General features: G+C 45.3%; 1 protein-coding gene across 6 annotated transcripts in view; it reads left to right on the forward strand.

The window, feature by feature from the left end:
- The window catches only part of ttll7 (tubulin tyrosine ligase-like family, member 7), a 62,631-nt gene that overhangs the window by 15,583 nt on the left and 22,895 nt on the right, over window positions 1–24,153 (forward strand). For all 6 annotated transcript variants that reach the window (XM_029148813.3, XM_055507940.1, XM_055507941.1 and 3 more), the window contains exons 8-14: window positions 801–965; window positions 3,704–3,862; window positions 13,482–13,576; window positions 15,278–15,425; window positions 16,469–16,542; window positions 19,522–19,657; window positions 23,513–23,599. In XM_029148813.3, the coding sequence (XP_029004646.1) occupies window positions 801–965; window positions 3,704–3,862; window positions 13,482–13,576; window positions 15,278–15,425; window positions 16,469–16,542; window positions 19,522–19,657; window positions 23,513–23,599 (864 nt within the window). The remainder of the gene's footprint in view (window positions 1–800; window positions 966–3,703; window positions 3,863–13,481; window positions 13,577–15,277; window positions 15,426–16,468; window positions 16,543–19,521; window positions 19,658–23,512; window positions 23,600–24,153) is intronic.

Genomic DNA, 24,153 nt, shown 5'->3' on the forward strand with positions numbered 1-24,153 from the left:
ATGAGGGATAGTGTTTAAAGAGAGGGAAATAACAAGGTTATACAATGGCTAATTATAGTCAACCAGGCGATGACACATTTTGAGCCATCCACTGTAGGACCTGTGGGCCTCTCTGTTTATCACTGAACGCTAACAAAAAGTGGCCTGCAAGCTTGTTCTGCTGTTGTCTCATTATCGGTTGTTCCCATAAGAGCCTCGTGATTTACAAAACAGGCTTAAAATACAGCCTTGATGGATCCCATACATCACATGGAGCGTCTTTACCGTTTTACTGCAGGTTTGTTTTTTTTGCCACGTTTAATTGTTTGTGATGTTTTCACTTCCTTACGTACTTTATTCTTGCCTACCCCTGTGACTTTGGAGAAAATGCTTTACATTGCACGGTGGATATGTGCCTCGATGGGGATGAAAAGCATCAACACCCCCGAGGTTGATGTTTGCTGTGATAATTATCATCACGGCAAAGGTATAATTGCACAAAAGAGCACCATCACAGGAACCACGGTTACTTAAGTACAATAACATTACAATTTAATTCACCACCACACTGCTACTGTCTTAGAGCTATTTGTAGTCATTAGTATCAGCTTGTGGTTGTACTGGTCAAGTGTCACAACCGAATTTAAGTGATAATAGAAAGCAAATGTGCAGCATTTTAATCAACTCAGTGAATAAAGGAATCAATTCTATTCAACAAGGAAACTATGTCATATGATGCAAACCTTCTGACAGATGTCGTTAGCAGAAGTCACCGTGCATTCGTGTGAAGGCCCTTCCTGACTGCCTTCTCGTCTCCACAGAGCCAGCTCTACATGCATCTCACCAACTATTCCGTCAACAAACACAACGAGAACTTCGAGCGGGATGAGACGGTGGACAAAGGCAGTAAGAGGTCCATCAGCTGGTTCACCGAGTTCCTCCGCACCAATGACTACGATGTGGCCAAGTTCTGGGGGGACGTCTCAGTAAGTGGGCTACACGTGTACACGTCACAGAGGATGTGTATGTGGTATGAAATAAAAGCACACCACAAACATACTGTACTGCATGCAAACACTTGCATACACCTACAGCTTACGCTCGTATCCAGGACACACTCCCTCTTTCCTCCACCCAACACATGCCGAGCACAAACACAAGTGGACCAGCTAAGGTTTGATGTGATTTGTTATGACAGTGGTTCAGTGAGCTTCAGACATTTGTTTAAGGAGGAACTTGGTAAAAACACCATTCCAGGAGGATGAGCTCTCTCTCTCTGGCACGAGTCTTAACTCATCCAAACACACTCACCTTGGTCATTTCCTTTCATTGTCATCTGTTTGGACGATTCCTTCAACTCCTGTGCCTCATAGCTCCACTCTGCTCTCTTTGTCTTTGGGTCTGTTTTATTTGCCTTTTTGTTTCACTGTGCTTGACCTTGATCTGTCCTCTGGCTGTCCACAGCCACATGGGTTGTAATGTCCCTCAGTGTGCCAGTTTTCGTGTTCTTATGCTACCAGTGTTCAGCTTAAAAAATCAAATCCCACTGGTTATTATGCTCCCCTCAAGGCAACCCTTTATGTTTTTCTCTCTCAGCCTTCACTTGTCTTTGTACTCGTATTGAACAAAGTAACTGTTGAGACTACAGTAAATACTGGGGCCAGTGCTTTTCAAGTTTAGCTTTACACCTGTATCCAGGTACAGTGTGTCTTTATTCTCCTGTTCTATCAGTTTTTCCAAGCACTAAAGTTTGTATTTATCAAGTTTCTTTCCTGTCCCTCAGTGACGGACACAGCGTCACCCCCTGACTCAGCCGGAGCGTCCTTCTCCTCCTCTGCTCTCTCACCATTTTTTCCTTCAGAAGTTACACCACTCTGGTGTTATTGCAGTCCGTTCGCACTCACACGCTGTGCTTTGTTTCACCTCTCTATTGATGCTCTCTGCTCACTTGCTACTCCCCTTTCTCTTTTCATCTCTCCTTTTACATTTTATTACCGTACAGATCGAGGCTGCCTTGACTCTTTGAGCCAAAACCCACAGTCACATAGTTAGATAGTTTGTTTGCCAAAAGATTGTCTGTGGGGATTAAGAGTATCGTGTATGTTTCTATTTTTTCTCATGTGAAACACTGACACCCCTTTCATTCTGAGGCATTATTGATGTGTCGTATGGGGTAGAGTTTTCAAGTTAGGCGCAGCAAAGCCACATCTTTGTGATGTGGGTGTACATTTGAGAGCAGTCTCTGACTACAAATTGCCTAGTTAAGTTTCTAATATTTGCTGGAACACACACATACAAAAAGCATTTGTCAAGGTCTATACACATGACTCTTTATAATCATATTTTCATAGGTTATTTTGGAAGAAATTCACAACTTAGTCACTACAATAAAATACATTTTAGTTCTCAGAGGACTCCTTTCCGATTTCTTAGATGTGTTGAGGTTTAGTACATATTAAGAATTTCACTCAATACAGCACATGCACATTTTATGCGACTTGGAAAATTATAATTTCCCATGTGACCACAGTCATAGGGAGATTTAACTAACTATCAGGACATCTGTCTGTCTCCAGCACTATACGTAGTATACTATCACTAAGAGAAGTGCTGCAATGAATGAATTACCTATGCATACAAAACATACAAAATAACACAAATGTAGTTCAGAGTTCAGAATAAAACAATAAAATCATCAAGGACACTCTTACAACAGTTACAGCCAAACACGGGCACACAAGCACAGTTGTAGGCAGTGGCCAGAGCTGGGGGCTCAGGATAAGGAGGGAGGTGACTGGGGCAAGGACAAAGACACACACACACACACACACACACACACACACACACACACACACACACACACACACACACACACACACGGCTGTGAGTGTTTGGTTCTTCAGGCAAAAACAACAGTGTTGGGAGCAGGTGTTTGTGCTGGGCAGCCTGTGGGTCAGAGGGTGGATGGATGGACAGATGGACAAAGGTGTGTGAGCAACAGACACATAAAACAAGAAGGGGGGTGCAGCCTTATCAGGCCGGGGCCAGACCACCCTACCCCTCTCCTGCACCCAGCAGTCAGGCTGGACTGGGCAAATTGCAGGCCAGCAGCACTGCGTGGGGCTTGACTGGTAAGGGGATGCTTTACGGAAGGTGGGCGTGTGTGTGTGTGTGTGTGTGTGTGTGTGTGTGTGTGTGTGTGTGTGTGTGTGTGTGTGTGTGTGTGTGTGTGTGTGTGTGTGTGTGTGTGTGTGCGTGTGTGTGTGTGAGCGGCATTGAGCCGGTTTTCCTCAGTCACACGTTGGGCGTATGCAGGCAGGTAGGAGCCAGCAAGCATACATGTAAACACACACATGCACACAGGTCGAGAAGCAGCGGCCACACTGGATCCCCACCAACACTGTTGTTTATCGCATGAGAGAGAGATTCAAAATGCTGCGTGCCAGTGGAAAGCTGCTTCTTTTCAGCTTTTACATGAGTTGAATATATTGAGACGCAAGGAAACGGTGGAATTTACAGATCTTGTGTATACCATGATTACACTATTGTCAGAGCTTAATCCCAAATTTGCTGCCAATTGTCTGTGGTTGCAACCTGCAATTAAACATGGACTCTTAATTGCACCATTTTCAGTCCAAGACCCTCAATCAGCAGCTACTAACAGGAGCTTATGGTTTTTAGTATGATGTGCCGTAAGGTTTGTTGATTGTCTTTCTCCTGACAGGAGCTGGTGGTGAAGACGCTAATAGTCGCCGAGCCCCACGTGCTGCACGCCTACCGCATGTGTCGCCCTGGACAGCCACCAGGGAGCGACAGTGTCTGCTTTGAAGTCCTGGGCTTTGACATCATCCTGGACCGCAAACTCAAACCCTGGCTACTAGAGGTACAACTGTGCATGTGTGTTTGTGTGGCGTGTGTAAAATGGAGTTTTTTTTTTTTTTGTAATTCCTGGCAATTATTGTGTAAATTTATACTTGAAAAACTGAAACTACATAATTTAAAGAAGCAGATATTTGATACTGATATTTGCATTTTTATTTATTTAGTTTTTTAATTTATTATTTTTATAATAATAACAGTATTTTTTTATAAATACAAATAAGGACTAAGTTAAAGATATAAATAGATTTTTTAAGGTTGTGTGTACAGTATGTGTTTGTCAGTCAGAAAGAAGAGGGCTGCAGTGTGTGGAGTTTCTCCTGTCTGTTCTGCTACTGCTAAGTGACAGCAGCTCCTAAACCAAAGTAATGTGGCACTGACGGCGGAGACGGAGACGTAGCCGCACACTGACAGAAAGCATAAACACACACTGATTTTGCTTACACACTCCAGTCCCGGGTGCACAGAAGCTCCCAGAAACGCAGGCAGTCATGAGTATGTATTTATGCGCCTCTGAACACGGGGAGAGACGCCCTCGCATGTAAAATGAATGGAGCATTTCGCAAACCGTAAACACACGTGGCGGATGCACCCGCACCCACACCCACACACACACACACACACACACACACACACACACACACACACACACACACACATACATTTAGACATGACACGTTCCGCACGCAGACTGACACATACGCACACGCACGCATGCTAGGAAAAATGTAGGTCACGGTGGCAGGTCGACTAGCGAGAACGCTTCCTCCCATTCACTCAGTGTCAGTCTCTCAAGTGTCAGTCATGTGGGAGAGGGATTTGAGTCCGGAGTCCACGCCAGGATTTCCGTCTCACCGCTCTGATGTCAGCTTGTCAGTTAAAGTGTGACCTAAATCCCAACCAAAGTGGCTGTGTGTTCCCCCACTCCCTCCACAAATTGACTCAAGAATGGGAAATGCCTTTGGGATAATTGTTTGTTTTCCCCCCACCACGCCGACCAAAAATAAATCTTCAAACCCCGAAATCCTCTTGGTTTGTAGAAAACACTGTGACATTTGATAGTTGCTTGGTGCTTTTAGAGGCGCCATCATGGAATTAGGGTGTTATAATTACCCCACCTAACTCCTCCCGTGCGCTGGAGCGGTCGTACTTTGTGACAAAACGACGTACAAGAGAGAGCGAGAGTGGTGTTCCTTTTGACTGCCGGTGCGCTGTGACAGTACGTGTGCACGTCGGGTGTGTATATAAATGTGTATGAGACATGGCAAACAGCCGTGAATGCAGTTGTTCCACTCCAGCAGTAATGATCCCCCTTGTGCTAGTAGCAGCTCTCTATAACTCTCATCAATTAACACCCCTCCCACACACACACACACACACACACACACACACACACACACACACACACACACACACACACACACACATACACACACACACTGCTTCTCTTTCACGCAACATTTACAGCAACAATCATTTATTTCTAAAATTCAGCTGATTAGTCAGGGGATAGCAGCAAGCGTAGAGACCCCTTCTCAGATCCTCACCGCGGATGCTGTCAAGCCTGAAAATAACTTTATTACCACTTTTTAGCCTGCCGACGTTCCTTCCTGCTCAGCGGGGACGCACACCGGCTGGGCCCATAGGCTAGTGGCAACAAATGCTTCCCTATGGCAAGCCCTCGGGCCCAAATTGAATTTTTCAGCAGATTACTTTGCAACATTTTGTTTTAAATTTCGTCTATTTCACCCTATTTCACCATTTTCCAGTCTTTCTTCTCGTCGTATCCCCTGAATGGCAAAAGAGTAAAATTGTGTCAGGAATTGAAACACAATCAAGGTCTCACAGCCTTGTTTTGAATTTGTGGACTTTGCCTCTCAGGTTTCCTTATTTGTGTCACTGTGAATTACGTGGCACGCTCCACGCAGGCCGCTGTTCTGACAATGTCTTCCTTTCTTACTCTTTAAAATGTCAGATTTGGTTGTTGGACAAGCAAACTCGCAGCCAGGAAATGAAAGTTCAACCTGTGTAAACTTAAAGCCCGTCGGATACTGCAACACTAGATGGTATCGGATATAAGAAACTGTCCAATTACATTAGTGCTGCTCTTTGTGTTTGTATTTGTATTTGTCGTTTTCTGAGTGTGTAGGAGGAGGGTAGAATGTGATTGCCTCTCATATCCTTCAATTACACAGCCAGTAAATACTGTTTTTTTACTTTAGAGTATTCAAAATAGTACAACTCCCGTGATAACAGGACACGTGTATCTCTATCTTGCTTTTGCAAAGAAACCTCTATGGAAGACACAATACACGGACTCTTTGTGAGTGAACAGGCACAAAGAAATCAGGGTAAATATGCCGCTAACAAATATGGAGGAGCACAGCACAGACCAGCACGCATCTGCTAAATAGCTTGTCACAGGGGTGAAAACAGAGAAGGCAAGAGTGGTGCTTCTCAAACCAAGGCCAGGCATCAAACAGGCACATTGTGTTCAGAGCAAGTATAGAAAGGGGAAGAAAATCAAGAGAGCGGCTGGCTTTTGTGCGATCCTTATCTTAATTCGGCAGGGTTTTCAACACAAGTTTTACCTCCTATTGACATTCAAAACATCAGAACCACTGAGGCGCACACACCTATACACACACTCGCTCAGCTGAAGCAACCGGATACTGGACCGGTTCGCTTTCATTAAATCAGCTTAGACAGCATCTGCGTCTCGTATAGAAAAGGCATTTTATTGAAGCATGATCTTCACTTCACACAGACACACTCATTCTGCTTAGACTGTGATTTGTATTGTCTCTGTCGAGTCTTTGGTTTCGGAGACTTCAACAACTGTTTTCTTTGTCTTCTGAAAGGAAACTAAAAGCAAAACAGTATTGCAAAGAAAACACGGTTGATAATGGAAATGCACGTAGATTTGGGTTTGTTCAGAAACACACGCTGGAGACGTCAATTGTGTGTGTGTGTGTGTGTGTGTGTGTGTGTGTGTGTGTGTGTGTGTATGCGGGGGGGGTTCCAAAAAAACAGCAGACGTCTCGAAATCTAGTGCGAGGAGTGCATTTACTTCAATGGGACATTAGCAGCCCTGAACCCCCACTCGTCTTATGTTTATTCAAGGCCCGTGTGCTGTAAGCTGGCATGACAAATAATGTCAAATGGAGGAAGGAAAATGGAAAAAATAGATTTATTATTTTTTTTTCCTCATATCCTTGATGGACAAGGACAGGGCCAATATTCATACACAAAAAACTATTTCTTTACATTCTGTCCCCCTTGAATCACACCATAACCCAACGGAGAGCACAATTTATCGTTCTGATGGGGTACTGATGGGTGTCCTTGGAGCCAAGCACAGAACACACCACCGAGGCCCAGTCTCATTATAGTCGCTGACTTACTTCTTGGTTTCTTTTCAGTTGCTCCCCCACACGCAGCAGAAACAAACAAAAAAAAAAGCTCCAGCTGGTCAACTGAGAAGAAACAAGTGTTTGTAGTGAGCCCGAATAATTAGAAACCTGCCCGGTCCATGCGACGCGCGCTCTCTCTAGTGCCAGGCTCTAGGCGGCTCACGGGCGGGTTGGCCTGCTTGTTAGGGCCACAGTCAGCGCACAGAGGCCGCGCATGTGTGCAAATGAGTGTGTGATTTGCACCGTGTCAGCGCATGGGGCTTGGCAGCGCGCTATAAACTGCACTATGAAAGCTACTGCATGTGTTGCCGTTTTGTGTGCGAGCCTGGATGTGTGCTCTTTGCCCCTCTGGGAGCAGCCCTCTGGGGTGTGTGTGTGTGTTGTTGGCCACTCTGATCTGTCTAGCATCAAACTCCAGCCCCACAGCCTGTCCATTCATCCAGTTGGAGAGGCTGGGTTGAATCCTGCCTCAAATACACAAACATAGCGATCGAGTAAGCAACGGAATAAAGAAACGTCTGCGGTGTTTTTTTTTCCCCTGTCATTGTCGAGTATTGAGATGCCAGCGCACACTGGAGCAGACAGCTTGATTATTGATGGCTGCAACTTAACTACCTTATATTCTCATCCATCTATTTCCTTCATTCCTCCCCTTGTGGCCCCCTTTAGGACGGTTTGTGCAGAGTGATTGGCAGCTAATGAGGCAGACATGGTTGGGTCATCTGTGGCACGGGTTTGTTTGTGTCTCAGTGTGTTTGTGAGTGAGTGTGTCTGTGTGTGTGTGTGATTGGGCATCGCGAAAACAGACCGACAGACTGCAGCTGGAGCGCTCCCCCAAGGGCGGTGATTCTTCACCCTTCCCCTCCCTCCACGCATCCCTTCCTGCAACTTTCCTCTCTTTCAGTGCTCTGTGCCCAATTGTTTCAAGATGAGTTTGGTTTGCCTGTCCATCGCTCAGAGCCAACATAATCCAGACTTCCTCCTCTGTTGAGTTCAAGTGTGTGTGTGTGTGTGTGTGTGTGAGTGTTTGTGTTGGGGGGAATGATGGTGGGGAATAATCTACTCTGGGAAGTGTAAACAGATGCCACGATACACACATACACATATGTTTTACTCTCCCCCATCTCCCAAAACTCACAAACATGCTGTGGAAATACTGTAAACTTCCTATGTGGAATAAATAAATGAATCAGTTTTATTTCGTCTGTGCAGAATGAGATGAAAATTTCATGTCCCTGTAGTTTTTCATTCCGGTCTAAAAAGTAGCCATTTAAAGTGGATCTGTTTTCCCTAGGACTTCTGGAAGAGGGATTTAGAGGTTATGCTGTCTTTGGGATAGTTTCACAAGAAGTGTTTTCTAACTACCGCAACAGCTGAGTCGAACATTATTGTGTATTCAGGGTGATTAAGGAGGAATTTACTTGCTACCTGTGCTCTCCAAATAATTTGCTCCCCTCATGATTGAATTTTCTAGGATGGAAAAGGATAGAGGAGATTACATACAGTTTGAGATACTCAATTATCTTTTGGAGTCTTTCCTGCCCTCTTCCACCTTTCACTCTCCTTTTGCCCTTGATTAATCTTTGGCACTTAGTGCGACTCATTCCTATTTAAATGCCCATGTCCTTAGCTCAGAGGGGCGTCGTTCCTCCTGCGAACTCTAGGTGGCAGTAGCTACCTACGAGCCACTGTTTGGCTTACAAGAGGTTTATTAAAGAATAATTAGAATGATGTATGGGACTGTCTGTCTCTATCCACGTCCATTTTCTCCCAACATGACTATTTCATGGAATAAGTATCAAATTAGGAGCACACAGGCCTTGTATGTGGGGCAGTAGAAAACACACCCCAACATTTAGTCATTTATCATCAGGCATGTATGGCGGTACCGGTAACTGTGTGTGTCTCTGTTTGCGTGCATGCATCTGATTGAAGAGGGAAGATGTATATCGCATGTTTGTGAGTAACAAGTCAAACTAGAAACTTGAACTTTATATTATACACAGCTGAGCATCTAAAAAAACTAATGTATGTTGTGGTGACCGTATATTCTTGAATAAGTCCTTAGCTATGAATTATGGGTAATTCATAGCTAATGGGTGTGTGTGTGACTTTTTTTTCATGTGTTTCGTGGCTGTGTGTGATCGCGTTTCTTCAAACGCACAAACAGAAAAAGCCGCACGTGCCAGCCGGGCAGCGGGGCAGGTCACAGTGACTGGTGGCGAAGCTGAGTGCTGGCGCACCGACTCCCAGGACCGCCCCGGCATCACAGCGGCTTCAGCCCGAGACTCCTGTGACCGAGCCAACCGCTGGAAATGCCTCAGAAAGAACAAACCAGTGATTGATCGGACGGCTGAAACAAGAGAAGGAGCTAACAGGGCGGCTAGCTGTCCGTCTGTCTGTCGCTCTGCTACTCACGCTCTCCCTCGCTCGACCCCCCCCGCCTCCCTTTCTCATTCCACCATTGTGCGCCAACAAACACTCCTTTCTGACAGCAGTTGAACTGTGCTGATACCCATGAGTGTTTAGGGCAGAATGGGAGGCTTGTCAAAGCAGTGGTTGTTTACACTCTGCCAAGAATAATAAGAGGGGGTCGCTTTTCTGAACCAATTAATCACGAGCAGGCCTTGCACTTGTTTAACGAGTATTTTAGACGCAGAATAGATGTTGGTGGGGGGGGGGGCAATTTGTTTTGGAAGGAAAGCAGCTGATTGTTGTTGAGCTGTTCCTGTTGCTATGTTATTAGGGTCAGTGTGACACAGCAGAGGCCACACACTCGTATGGTTCAAAATCCGTGAGTCATAGGATCATTGTATTTTTTTTTTTTTTACTTTTACTGCTGTTATTCGTAATTGAAATGATTAAAGTCTAATAAAACTGGTCTCTTTCAGCAGTTGTCATATCGCAGTATGAACTGAGATTGAATTTATTCTCCGTTGGCGTAGAATGGCCACATTAACAATAGTCTTGTTTTTAGGGTTTAAGTCTGCCGCAGTAAGTGGCACTTACTTACTTAACTACGCTTAAGCAATCCTATTCTTTTCCCCTACTGTCTGTAGGTTGAAGAGAAATTAATCAATAGGAGAGTAAAATCTGCTCTTTGCACGTCCGCCTCGCTGTAGGTACTTTAATGCTGCCTTGTACTAAAATACTCAACACCACAGGTTTTATTTCAGAATTAAATCTTCTAAACTTATTCTGAAAGTATTTTCTTATTTTCTCAGCTATTGATTTCACAGCTCGGTCTGTTTATGTTAATATGAGGATCAGATGAGGACAAACCAGGCCTGTGAAAAATTACACTCATCCTGTATCTTCTCTTCCTACAGTACTTCCGTATTTTGCTGTTTGACCAACCAAAAATTGATGAAATGCTGATGCCGAACGGAGTCAAAGCTCGAGTACAAAGGAATTTCTAATCTTTTCATCTGACATTTTTATTAAATGTGTCTTAAAGCAACCAAGGGCTCCTTTAAGACCTTGCCAGAGTCACTTAAGGAAATCAGAGTGGGGGTTTTGGTAGCCTGCAGGGGTTCATTAGGACCAGACTGGTCCAACTTCCTCTGGCAGAGAGGAAAAGAGGAACACAGAGACACAGAGAGAGGAATGAATAAGAGAGGTAATGACCAGAGAGCAAGGGCTAGGAGGCAGAGGGTGTGAATGAGTGACCAGACAGAAAATGGGGTTTGCAGCAGACATACTGTACAGTAGTGGCATGGGAAAGCAGGAGCGCGACAGGCACAGAGCAGACGGAGAGGCGGCGAGCGCCGCGATGCCAGTCTGGTGACAGCTTGACACCAACAAAATCAAACCACCGGCGAAGACAAGTAACGAGACAAGCGTCATCAGGATCACTGCCAGTCTGGCTGTTACCTATAGGCTACGGCGCTGTGAAGCCATACTCCCCTCATTGCGGCTGTCAGATCTGAAGTGCTCTAAATGAAAGCAGACCTCCTCCCTCCCGTTGCTTTTGGAGTGTTTTTTTTTTGTTGTTGCGGCGTCGTAGGTCGACGTGCAGCGCTGTCCTCGCCGCGTGGACGGGTCGTCTTCTAGACTGAAGGAGCTGCAGAGGGGTCTCTGTTCCGTTTTACCTCTTTGTGCTGGAAAGCATCCATGGCGCCCCCACCCCCACCCCCTTCTGATAAATGGCCGCGTTGAGAAGCGCATGTGGGCGCATCACACGCTGGCGAACCCACCCGATGCCGCTGTGGATTTAGCAGCTTACCCGTGATATTTGTGGACCTATTGTCTGAAGTAGCTGCAGAGACCTGGATGGTGACGGCTCAGTGAGCTTAGACAACGTTATGTGGATACTTCAGGTGTCGGCCGCAGCTCCGGATAAGTTGTGTTTGGCAGGTGTTCACCTTTGACCCTCTGTTTTTGGCCTCATGATCTAAATAAACAGCCTTTAATTACTGCTCTTTTCTGGACTACATGTCTAATGGTGACAATGCAGTAAATTCTCCAGCTCCCTCTGTTCTTGGAGCCTGGTTGTGATGTAAATATTACCTTGCAGCACTCTTCCCAAATCTGCCACACAGCAGTAAGCACCTTTGTGTTAGGATTAGTAATGGCTAGTTCAGAGAAAAGGCTAAAGAAAGGGGGCTGGAGTTAGGGAGAGCTACTCCGCAACCCTTGAGATGCTTTGCACATCTTTGTAAAGGAGCTTTTGAGGTTTTTCTCTCGCTCATTTTCAGCCAAAAGTCTTTATGGTTCACTAGCGGGTCTGATGCACCGGATGTCGACAATGATCTGTTCTTATTGGCGCCGCCGTGCATTCTTCACCCACATCCCCGATTGGCAGAAGAATGTTTCTGAAGACACTCACTCCGACTGCAGATTAAGGCTACTGGGAAGGATGAATCTCCAGGTACCTCCACAACTATTAGGTGGTTTTTATCCACTAAAGGATGGTTTGGGTTTGTGCCTTTTGTCAGTGTTAAAAAAGGCAGTCATATATAGAAAGTTTCTTTGTCCTTGTAGTATTTACTTTAAAAATAAATTTCTTAAAAAACAGGACGTGTTCAAACCATTGACAATTAATATTTACAATAGCCAGTCAAAATAAATCTCTTCATCTGGTTCCTGTTGCCTACAGTATGCAGATTTATTTTTCAGGCCACTCTTTGAACCTTGATTCAGTCATTTTCAGGCAGAGATCCCTTCCTGTGATAAATCCCGAATTTTCACATGTACTTAATCACAAATACACTTGCATAAAAGCTGGTACAAATCTAATCAAAAGGAGCCACCCATACTATTGTACACACAAAGTACTTTTAGCATTTGAACAATGGTCTGACTCATCTCAACAATCGAGCTTTATTCACCTGAGCCAACTTTTCCTGAGCATCTGTTGCATTTGAAGTCGCCTCATTTGAGGACACCATTCTAATCACGGTTGCCAGTTCATTCACCCTCTTCCCTGCAGTTCTCTCCATGCGCCGGTCCTTTTGTTGTCTCACACAATCTATTTCTCACCTCAGGAGAGAGACAGAGGGAACGCAACAAAGAGTAAAAGGGAAGAATTGATTTGTTGTGTCAGGTATAATAACTGATATCTGTATACCTTGCGCAGGTGCTGGAAATTGTTCTGTTAAGAAAGGTAAGCTGCTCTTGAATTTTTCCCTCGGCGATGCCGGCTTTTGTACCCCGAATCGCAGGTGGCTTACTCTGTTCTCGCTCAGTTGATTCTCTCCCAGCTCCGTTTGTTGTGCGCGATGGAAGCGAGCGCAGCGCTGGTTGTTCGCCGATGCTCACAAAGAAGTGATCGCTGGCAGCGATAAGGGTGGATATTGGGAACAGTGGGCAGACGCCGGCTGCCGAGTCACGGGCGGCTTTGAATGGTGGGCTAAAAAGGGCAGGGTCACTTATCTGGTTGCAGTTTAACCTACAGAGCCTGTTTGCGTGCAGGCACACATACAAATCGGCTCGTATTCATGCACGAGCATACGCACATCACTGTCAGTCAGGATTCATGTCCAGCCAAAGACTGCGAGTTCCCCGTGTCCTTCAAAGGGAACAAACCCACTCCCTCCATCATTTTCTGATTCCTCCTCTCATCTCTCTTGTGGGAACAGCTCTTTCTTTTTTCTTTTTCCCCAGATCCCCCTCCTGTACTGTAATTGCGCAGCATCTTTGTCTACTGAATCACAGAACGAAGCCCTCAGAATGTTCCTTTGAATGCTTTCCCCCTCCGCTCTCTGACAGATCAATCGAGCGCCGAGCTTCGGGACCGATCAGAAGATTGATTACGACGTGAAGAAAGGGGTGCTTCTCAACGCGCTCCAGCTCCTCAACATTAGGTACTGTTCTCCAGCACGGCCTCGTCTTCACACACGCATGGACGCACGCACACACACATGCACACACGCATGCACACACGCATCCACACACGCATGCACACACTCATGGACACACGTGGGCTGCGTGAGCTTATTACATTTCATGCTTTGCAGGAGGCGAGCGCTTACGTCGAGCAACATTTTACAGGGCTCTTAATGTTTAAAGATTTCAATTGATCGCTTTACTTTTCCTTTTTTTGACAGACCTGCACACTTTACAATTACTTTGATGTGAGGCCCAGTTCAGCCATTATCTTGTTTTGGGTTCTCGCTGACAACACAGTAGTGACATTAATCTGAAACTACTTGAAGGCTTAAGCTTTGGACAAAAAAAACGCTGTCCTTGTAAATGAGTGTGTTGGTGTTGTTGTAGTGGATGAAAAGAGAGATAATGGCCAAAGCACAAAGTAGAAGCACTATTGTGGGCTTTGTGCAGCCTTCAGTCAGACTTGATGTGTCTGTGTTTTTTTGTAATATAAGTTATGCTAACTGTAGTTTTGTGTGTTTACCCACCTCTGTGTGTTTACACAAGCTTCCTGTGTTGCTCTGTTACTTTGCTTTGAGGGCGTATTTGTTTGCCTGTATAGGTTATGCATACTGTCATCCTGGTTGTGCTATGCATTTTTGTGTATGTGCCGTGTGTGTGTGAGTTGCTGGCATGCTTTTCTGTCCCCTGGCTACAGTGAGTCCACTGATTGATCATCGTACAGCGGACCTCTGGATCTCTGCTCCCTTTTTCTCCTTCTCTCTGTGCTTGTCCTCCTCTTACTGCTCTAAATATAGTATCAGCCCCACTAGTCGCGCACACACAAACACTGCGCACACAGACACACCATGGATCAATTACATGCAGCACCATAGATCTAGTTTGTCCAAGTGCGGTGTGTGGTGCAGCCATCCCACATAAAAACTCAATTCCCCCTCCTGCGCAGCTCCGCTCGGCACGAACGGATCTCTTATCGGAATGATTTGTTTCACGACCGATGTTTGTGTCCTCACAGATTAAATGGGAGATTTGATTATTTAATGACAAATAAATCGTAGGATGCCCTTAAAGGTGGTGGCGGGGAGCTCTTTGCACTGGACAAACTACTTATGTTGGTGGAATGAACGAGGCTTTGGCTTTGTTCTAGTTCACTCACTTTATCCTTATATAGTAATGGCTTTGCTGCTCTGAAGGGAGGGTTTGGTGAAGTGTAGAGGTGGGGTCAGCTCCGGACTCCGTTTGTAACACCAACTGTATCAACGTGGGATCAATTCAGACCTGGCCGGGCATGGACATTGATAAACCTCAGCCCACCAACAGCACTCAATATCCAATTTAAAGGGCCAGCGATTGACTAAAATGAATTGCCCTTTCTTCAGACCGCAATAGCCCACTTGTTCAGAATTAGCTGTCTGGTCCTGTTCATCTTGGGGTTGTTGGCTTGTTTGTGTCTTGGCTGAACCTCTGTCTTTTCATGAAAACTTTGCTGCACGTTGCACATATATACAAACAGTTACAAGCAGAAAAATGAGTGAACAAACGAGCCAATCAAAAAGATGTCTGCGAAGAAATCTGCATTAATGCTAGTGTCTTTAGTTTAACGCAGCTTTAATGGAGTCTGAACCCTCTCCCCATGTTTTAAGTGGGCGTTTTAATGACGCCACTTGTTTTTCTAGGGCTAGCGATAAAAAACGCAACCTGGCCCAGCAAAAAGCAGAAGCTCAAAGACGACTCTACGGACACGGCTCCATGAAGAAGCTGTCTGCCGCGTCCACGGACTGGGAGAAACAACGTCACACACTGGAGCGGAGGAGAGAGGAGCTGGTGAGGCACAAGACCCTCATTTAACCCTCGTGATTCATTAGGAGTAGATGTGCTGAGGAAGACGCGCTTCACATTCATGCAGTTACACCCAGCGGGGATCTGCCTACAGCAGTTAAACCGTAATTCTCTCTGCTCACCTCTGACCAGCTGCATCGGTGCACGGGGAAGGCCAGGCACCTGGACGAGGTGCTGCGCCTCAACTGTGGTCAAGAGGTTCAAGAGCCACACTCATTCATTTCCCACCCAGGCTTTCTAAGCCGTGCCTGTGCCCCCGTCATAAGTCATGAGATAGCTTTAAAGCTTGTTTGGCCACTCCAGGGTGAACGGTGGCGCGGAGCCAGCAGTGTTGGACCGGTGCTTGTCAAATGTTATTATCAGAGATCCTGTATTTAAAAAGCACAGATATAACAACCCTAACAACCTCGGGACTGAAAAAAGCCTGAGCAGAAAACTTCTTACTCTGTGTCAAAGGAGTCAAAGTTTTCCCAGACAGACATACCATTTAATTATTTGCTCTTTGAAATGAAGGAGTCTGGGGAGCTTTTTTATGTCTACTGTATGTGTGGGAAAGTGGCAGCTACTAGTACTTCATGCCTCCCACCTTCTTTGATTAGCTTTTTGATCAGCCATGCCAGTAGTCTATGGGAGTATGGAAAGATGGCTCAGAAGCGCTATTTTAAAAAGGGCACAGCCTCCTTTTGGAGTGCTGTTATGGCTGAAGTGCAGGACCAGCTTCAGGTCTGCTGAAGGCACGCATCACTCATTTTCAAATTATACTGCAGTGCTAGTAGTCGCGAGGTCCCCGCCTCTCTGCTTTATGCCAAATTGGCCAACTGAGCTCCACAATTATACATTTGTAATGTATTAATAAGAGAGCAGATAGAAAAATGAATCGAAATTATGAGTCACTGATGAGTAGGCTCTTTTATTCCCCTCTCTTCACATCTTGTCTACTGGTTTGCAAGAATTTATTCTTTTCCCCTTGTTAATAACATTACGGTAGTGAGTTTGAAGGATTAACTCCTTATTCTATCTGTTCCTAGAAAGAGCGACTGGCACAGGTCCGCAAGCAGATCTCCAGGGAGGAGCATGAAAAGCAGCATCTGGGGAACTACAGGTGAGGCAGAGGCAAACAGGCAGGTAGGCGGCTCTCGCTTCCCAGAAGCTCCACCGCTGTAATCGTGCCAGCTTTGCTTATATTTATAGGGTCATCTGCAGAATGTCAGGCTCTCGGGAGAATAAATAATGCTGCCGCGAAACAACAAGAGGAGCGGGAACAAACATCATTGTTGGGAGACTTAGGATGGGAGACGGCGATTTAAAATCCGGCGAGGACGGAACCCGGCGTCAGTGTGTAATTGCGCGCTCCGCGTCGCCCGGCTTTATGCGCCACGTTACCTTTTCAGCGCTCAGAAATTTAAATAAGCATGTGTACTGCGCCTGACAGCTGCGAGCCGCTCTCCGTCTCCTGCTTCGCCCACACGTCCATTGTTTCTCTTGCCTCCAACTCTAGCCGCGATTCTGAAAGACACCGAGCGCGTCAATTTTTAATAGTCACCTCACAGACAGAGCGGCTCCACCTTACAGCATGACTCAGCAGCACCAGGTCCTGATTTGTCACTTGTCCCTTATCAAATGTTAATGTTCCTTTGCTACAGTTTTTCTTCCAGCCTCCGTCTCTATCCGACATGCATTGAGGTTTCCTTTCCCTCAGTCTCTCGCGTGCACACAAGCAGACACGCAAACAGCACACAGACCAACACGCACACACCTGTTTTGCTGTCTCCCCGAGTCTAAGTGACCTCTTGACTCGTCACTTGAATGGATGACTAGTCAAACAGCTGATCCCGGCCCGCGTGAAGGGCTGTTACCTCCTTCCTCTTTTCTCACAGGCAGCCAGACAGTCAATCAGACAGGCTGAGGTCTGTCTGGAGCACCCTAATAAAGACCTCTTAGCATTCGAATGGTGCCCCGCCGCAGCACTGGAGTCTGATTAACACACTGCTTCTCATCAGACGAGTTCTGGTAATGAACTAACTTACATTTGGCGACGAGACGAAACTCGCGTTAGGTGCAGATACGCCTGGACTGTGTTGTCAAGGCGAAACCCGCCGGTTTGAGTCTATTGCTGCCGGTCCTTTAATCTTTGTGTCCCTCTGAATCGAGGTACTTGACAGATACTCTTGACCAAAACGGAGATACGGATGCAACATAAATATTAGTGTTGCCTGGAGCCCCACTGGGAACACGTGGGAGGAAAATAGGCCTCGACATGAACGTTTCATTTAAAAAAATACAGTAAGGTCAGCCTCTAATAAAATGACCATATGTTCAGGGATGGAGAGTGCCAAAAAGAGGCAGCAGTTAACACCCACCATTAAAGTGTTGACCTTTCAGTCCGGTGATTTATCCTGCTTTTTGAAGATCAGCAAGTTGTGACTCCTCTCATATTGTATTATTCAATCCAGTTTTGCAGTCAGTATGAATAGACCACTTAAGGTGGTATTTCTATAGAAGGAAAATAATGTAGTCCATCAAGGTGATAAAAGTGTATGTAGTTATACAAACCTCATGTGGGATCGTGCCCTTGGGTCGACCGGCGGTTTGAGAAAAGGTTGCTTGATTTAAACGGCAGGATCTGAAGTAATGCTTTAGATCCTGTGGATTACTGTAAGTGTTAACAAAAATACTGTATGAATGTCTGCATGAACTCTGTTAACGTTAGAATGTGTAAACATGATTAATCCTGATGTTCTACTTCGACTCAGACGCTGAAATGCATGAATAGCTCAGTAATAATAGCTCCATAATCAGTATTTATGAAAATCAGTCTGCTTGTCATCGTGCCATTGTTGAGAATTTCCTGCTGGTGTGTAAACATTAGCATCCAGCCCGCGATCCTTTTAAGAGGAGGACTTTACTTTCGTCAGAGAGTTTCTTAGCCTTCCGCTGATTCAAAGGCCAACTCAGGACGGGGTTTGGCTCCAAACGTGTCTGCAGCAGCCTGAGCGTTCACACTTTTACACGCTAGCCCGCATTTATTTATTTTAATTATAACACTGTCGTTGTTTTGATTTGATGGCTTGGGGGGAGTTTGAAGATGTCTTATGAGGATAAGCAGGCGGAGGTTTAGACATTTTCCTAATCCCCCCAGGCCTAAAGTAAACACTGAGCAGTGTTAGTTTAGTCTTGAGGGCACAAAACTTTGTGGAATGTGTGAATAGGCGCATAAGCGAAACCTGTGACAAACGAGAAAGCGCACATGTCAGTGTTCTGTACAGGACCAGCGCTGGAATCTGCTCGTGACCTGAAATTACCCCGGAATCATAGTCACTCACTCATCAAGACTGTATTTAAAGTGGGGGGTTGCATGACGGCTGGCCTGAGGGTATTGGGTTCAATGGTGCTAAGTATGATGCCACTCAGCTCCCGACCTAAACAGGGTTCGTGAGCAGTCACCTGTCTAAAGTAATGAGGAGAGCGACGGCAGAGTTAGGAACATTCTCCATAAAAATGCAGCGATGAGGTTTATTTGTCGGGTGACCACATTTGTGAACATCAGTTGTGCATTATTAAATTCATACAGTCTTGTAAGTCAAGGTCTCACGTCTCCGACTTTTCTGTTTATTCCCTTTGATCGCGCCGCTCACCTTTCCTCGGCCTGTCTGTGGTTCCACACCTCCAATTGAAACAATTGTGTTTCCCTGCTGCTTGTTTTCTGACGCTCATCTACTCCTCTCTCCTGCTGTGCCCCGACCTCTCTGTGCCTCACTCCTTCCTCCCCTTTTAGCAAGCTCTTCATCTGTGTATGTTCTGTTTGTCTCAATCATTTTCTCGTCCATTTGCCGACTGTTTTTCCTCTCCCCTTGTCTCTGTCTTTCATCCATCACCGCTCCTTTTCTGTCCAGTTCTGGGCCTCTCTGTCCACCTTTACCCAGCTCAGCCTTTGACTTTTGTTTTTCCAGTGTTCACTGTTTTGGACTTCTCCTCTTTTTTCCTATATTAGAAATGTGTTCATCCTGTTTCTCCTTCCTTCTCTACCTTCTTTCTCCACCACACTGACTCTCCTTTCTCTCTGTGTCTCTGCGGCCTACAGACGTATTTACCCCCCAGACGACAAGCTGCTGCTGGAGAAGTATGAAAGCCTGCTCTCGGCCGCCTTTCAGACCTTCCTCGCCGGGCGAGCTGCCTCACTTCAAAAGGAAATGAATAATCCTCTGAAACGAATGAAGGCACGTACATCAGTGGCAGACTGTCACGCACACACCCAGGCACACACATGCCTCACAGAAACCTGTAGGGACCCACACACAAATACATACACACAGTATGCAGACACTTTTGGACAAGCACATGCCAAAGAAAGAAGCAGGCGCGCACACACACACACACACACACACACACACACACACACACACACACACACGTTTCTATTAAGATCCTGCCCACAGAGACAAAAAGGATGCACAAATAATGCAGAAAGTGAACCACCGTCCTTTGTATTTGTTAAAATGTCTGACAGAATGTCCTTCTCCTCTCTATCAGCCTCATTTTCTCACTGTCATTCACTTTGTCTCTCCACAAATATTTATTGTGCTGTGTACATGAGCTTTTTAAAGCAAATCAAATCCCACACAACAATGTCGTTTTTGTTTCTTCACAGTTAGACACTCTGGTTTCCCTTGTCCTCTGCCTCTGTCTTTCTTTTCTGTCAGAATTTTGAAGAGTCCTTGATTCTGATTATCGTTTATGCACACAGTTAAATTTGCTTTCTTATACGTTACAGAAAACAAGCCACTCTGTGCATATATAGTTTGAAGAAAAACAAATGCCATTGCTTGCTAGGTCCTCATTTTTGGCAGAGATTGGTCGTTAAATATGTTTTCTTCTTCCCCAGATTCAAACACAAACATAATATTTCCAAGCTGAAAAAACACAGTCATGACCTTTGCTGTGTTTACTAAACACACCCAATAAACACTGGGACAAAGTCAAACCAAGCTGCTGGAGACACCTTTGGCAGCGTTAACCTCTCCCAAGGACTTCTTATAGTTGATGATTGGACCTGCACAGGGACATCATTCACCCTAGAAACTCTGCTTGAGCTCAGTCTTATCAACCTATGCCCACTGTTTTCATAGGGAAAGTTATTGGCGAGTTATCAAGGTATCCTGCAGGATAATGTCAAGGTGGTTAAGCCCAATGAGATGAGTTTACACTAGACAAGTGACCAATTTAGTCAGGAAACAATTTCTAAAGCCTTTCTACTGCTGAGGGAATAGAGCGAAACGTTTCAAGTTAGGGTAAAAGAGACAAAGTTGATTTTTATACAACAATAATACACTAGACTTTAGAAAGTGTGAATATTCAAGAATGTGAAGTGTTTGAAGGATTTTATTGTAAAAGTACAAAGACAACAACAATAGAGACAGTTGTTTTGTAACTATTTTTGTAACAATACATTTAATAGCACTGCATTTAGTAATTATTGTGACATTCTTCACAGTCACACATTCTCTGTGGCTTATATAGAGAATAAAAACAGGGAAGGGAAAGAAACAAATGTCTGGTTTTACTGTAAGTCTCAAGATGTTTTCAGAAAGAACAAATCAATGAAACAAAAAGACACAGTGGAAAGCATTGATGATATTTAAATCCATGCAGAGGGACGGCACTGATAGAAAAGGAAAAGCGAAGAATAGTATCTGTTGAATAGGAGTGAATACTGAACACTAGATATTTTTTGACAGCAGGATTGACATTACAAATTCCACAATATCAAAGGACTCGGGGGAGGTTTAATATGCAGCTGTTGCGGCTTGCAAACAAAGCTACCTCTACAGCCTCCAGCCCTTTGCAGTTTGCTTTTCAAAAAGTTATTGTCCTTTCAAAAGTCGATTCTCCGCAGTGAATCTGTACAGAGATATCAATCAAAGATGAGACAGAGTCGAAACACAACGCAGAGGTAAGTTTAGTTTGGTCGGCACACACAGATGTGAATCTTCTTCAAAGTGGGGAGAGTGAGAAATTACAGGAACAAAGCTGGCTGTACAGTTTGCTATCTAACACCACGATCATGAGTGACAACTAGTCCTTAAAATACAGAGGAAAGATCTTAATCATGGCCCTGGAAGGGAAATAGGAACGAATTAGATATTCATCAGACCATAAGTAACACATTTTCTGCGAGGGAGGTTCTTTAACAACACAGGTGTTTTTTCAGGCCTATGTATTGTCAAGGATGAAGCGTGATTTGCGTTATTCATCTGACAGATTGCAGTCGTCTCTATTTGTGCTCCTCAGCTTCGCTGCGGCTCCATTTGTCGCCAACTGCACGCGGTGACAATGGAAACACAGAATTCAGTCTGTTCACAATCAGCATATTGAGCTTTGGAACTAAACTTACCCAGATTTAGGGCTGATACAGTAGGTTAGGGCCTATAGGACGTCTTACCATATGCTAGAGCCTGTAATCCAGCGCATCAGTCACAGGGCTTTGGCCCAGAACCCTGGTGGGATCCCTGAAACATGACCTGACATGGCACTGCCTGCCTTGCATGTTCTTGCTGTGTTGAAGCATGAGGCCTCTTTGGGCTTTTTGGATTGAGCGATACCAAAAAACAAGCAAACATGTGTAGTGCTGATGCACTACAGGGCACCCTCTCTGCCTTCCGCCGTGCTCCAGACAACACAACCACAGGTTACACTGATTTCTACAAGGTTTGCATCACCCTTCTCCCCATTTCCATTAAGGAGCTTGTAGACATGCATGCAACAAATTGTCTCTTCTTGTTGTTAGCCAGGCCTCTTCAATTTCTCTCATATGAATACTAAGGAAAAGGCACCTGCATGCTCTGAGCTTTCCTAGTGCTCCACCAATAAAACAGAATAGCCCAAACACAGAAACGGCAGGTGTTGTTTGAGAGCACTTCACAGCCGGCGCATCTGTCCGCGTGGTAACCAAGCACTTTAGACATACATTAAGCACAGGAGTAATATGTTGAGGGAGCAACGCAGAGCAACCAGCCAACAGAATCAATTTGACAGTTTGCCTTGACTTCACGTGACAGGAATTCTAGTTTGGGTGTGTGGCGATAAAAAGTACGAGACAATATATTTTATGATCACACAAGTACAGAAATCAAACAGCAAAGTGCCTTTAAAAGGCAGCCGCATAGTGTTTTATGCTGGCTGACTGTAATAAAATGTGTAATTTGTAAAGTCATCATTTAAAACAACAGAACAACTGCATAACTGTAACCATTGGTTCGCTCTGCTTTAAAAAAATTGAACATTAAAGTAATGTGTGTGCATAATTGAACAATAGGAGCCTTTCAGTCCCATATTGATGAAAGACTGTGCACAACATATTTTTGTATTTGTACTTACAGTAAGTTGCTAAGAGAACTGAGCTCACGCTGATAAGAAATGTGCAGAGCCTGTGAATGCATACTTCAAGACATCTAGACTTGGGAAACAAGCCACTGTGCACACAAACATTCACGCATGCACACGCACGTGCACACAAACACAAAGCATGCACTCGCACCGGCAGGGACGGCCTGGGACTCACTGACCTTTTCATGGACCTCAGAAAGCAGCTTTGTGGCTAATCTGAGAGAAAACAATCACTTTTCATCTATATTTGAGCGGCAAGTGGGAGCTTTTTATGTCCCAACTGTGAAGCAACATTAATCACCTTTGCCTGGATTTCAGCTACGGCCAAATGGCCATGGCCCCAGCTTACTGGCAGTGGCCATGACACTGGCTTTTCTAAATTCAGCTTCTATGTGCGCTGCCAAAGAGCAATGCTCAGCCAGGGCCTCTTTTCAAACCCCCAGGTAAAGCGAATATGCCTGTGACTTTAAACTTTTTCATCCCCACTCTTTTAAATAACAAAAGTTTACATTTCTGTCTGACTTCAAAACTATCAAATATGCGAAATATCAAAGCACTGTAATAATTCTAAATCAGTGTATCATGAAGATTGAACTGCCCAGTAACTCTATACTGCACATTTCCTATGTAACCAAATCTACGTCTGCAGCATATTCTCATCTTCCTTGTGTCTCTGTGTTGCTGTGTAGGAGGAGGACATCTTAGATCTGCTGGAGCAGTGCGAACTGGACGACGAGAAGCTAATGGGCAAATCCTCCAGGCAGCGAGGCCCTAAGGTGGGTGAGAGCGAGCGAGCGAGAGTCGGGAGGAGAGAGAGGAAAGGGACTGCACGCCTCATGGGACGTGGGGGAAAGTGCAACGAGTGTCATAGAGCGAGAGAGTAAGGGAAGCAGGGAGGAGGATGGTAGGCAGATGCCTGGAGCTAACACCCAGAGAGGGCACCTACGACGTGATACAGAAAAATAAGGGGGGGGGGAGAAAAGAATCAAACAGAGGCCCAAAGAAAAGACCCGACTCCCCTAGGGGACAGCTGTCAGGCTGTCTCTCTCACTCTCTCCATGCTATCTTTCTTTCCGTCTATCTCCCTGTCTTCCTCCGTCTCTCTGTCACACACACCTACACGCCCCCTCGATTCCCCACGACAGCACATTACTCCCCCCATCACCTTGCTTCACCCCCCTCCCTTCACCTTCCCGTCCCTTTCCTCTCCCTGCACATCTACATCCATTCCTCATTCCAGGGCTAAATTGGCTGGAACACTCAAACTGCGTGTTAGGGACTCGACAGGGCAGTTCAGCGCTGCATTAGAAAGGCCTTAACTAGAATAAGG

This window comes from Betta splendens, chromosome 4, assembly GCF_900634795.4.
Source record: "Betta splendens chromosome 4, fBetSpl5.4, whole genome shotgun sequence".
NCBI classification, from domain to species: Eukaryota; Metazoa; Chordata; class Actinopteri; order Anabantiformes; family Osphronemidae; genus Betta; species Betta splendens.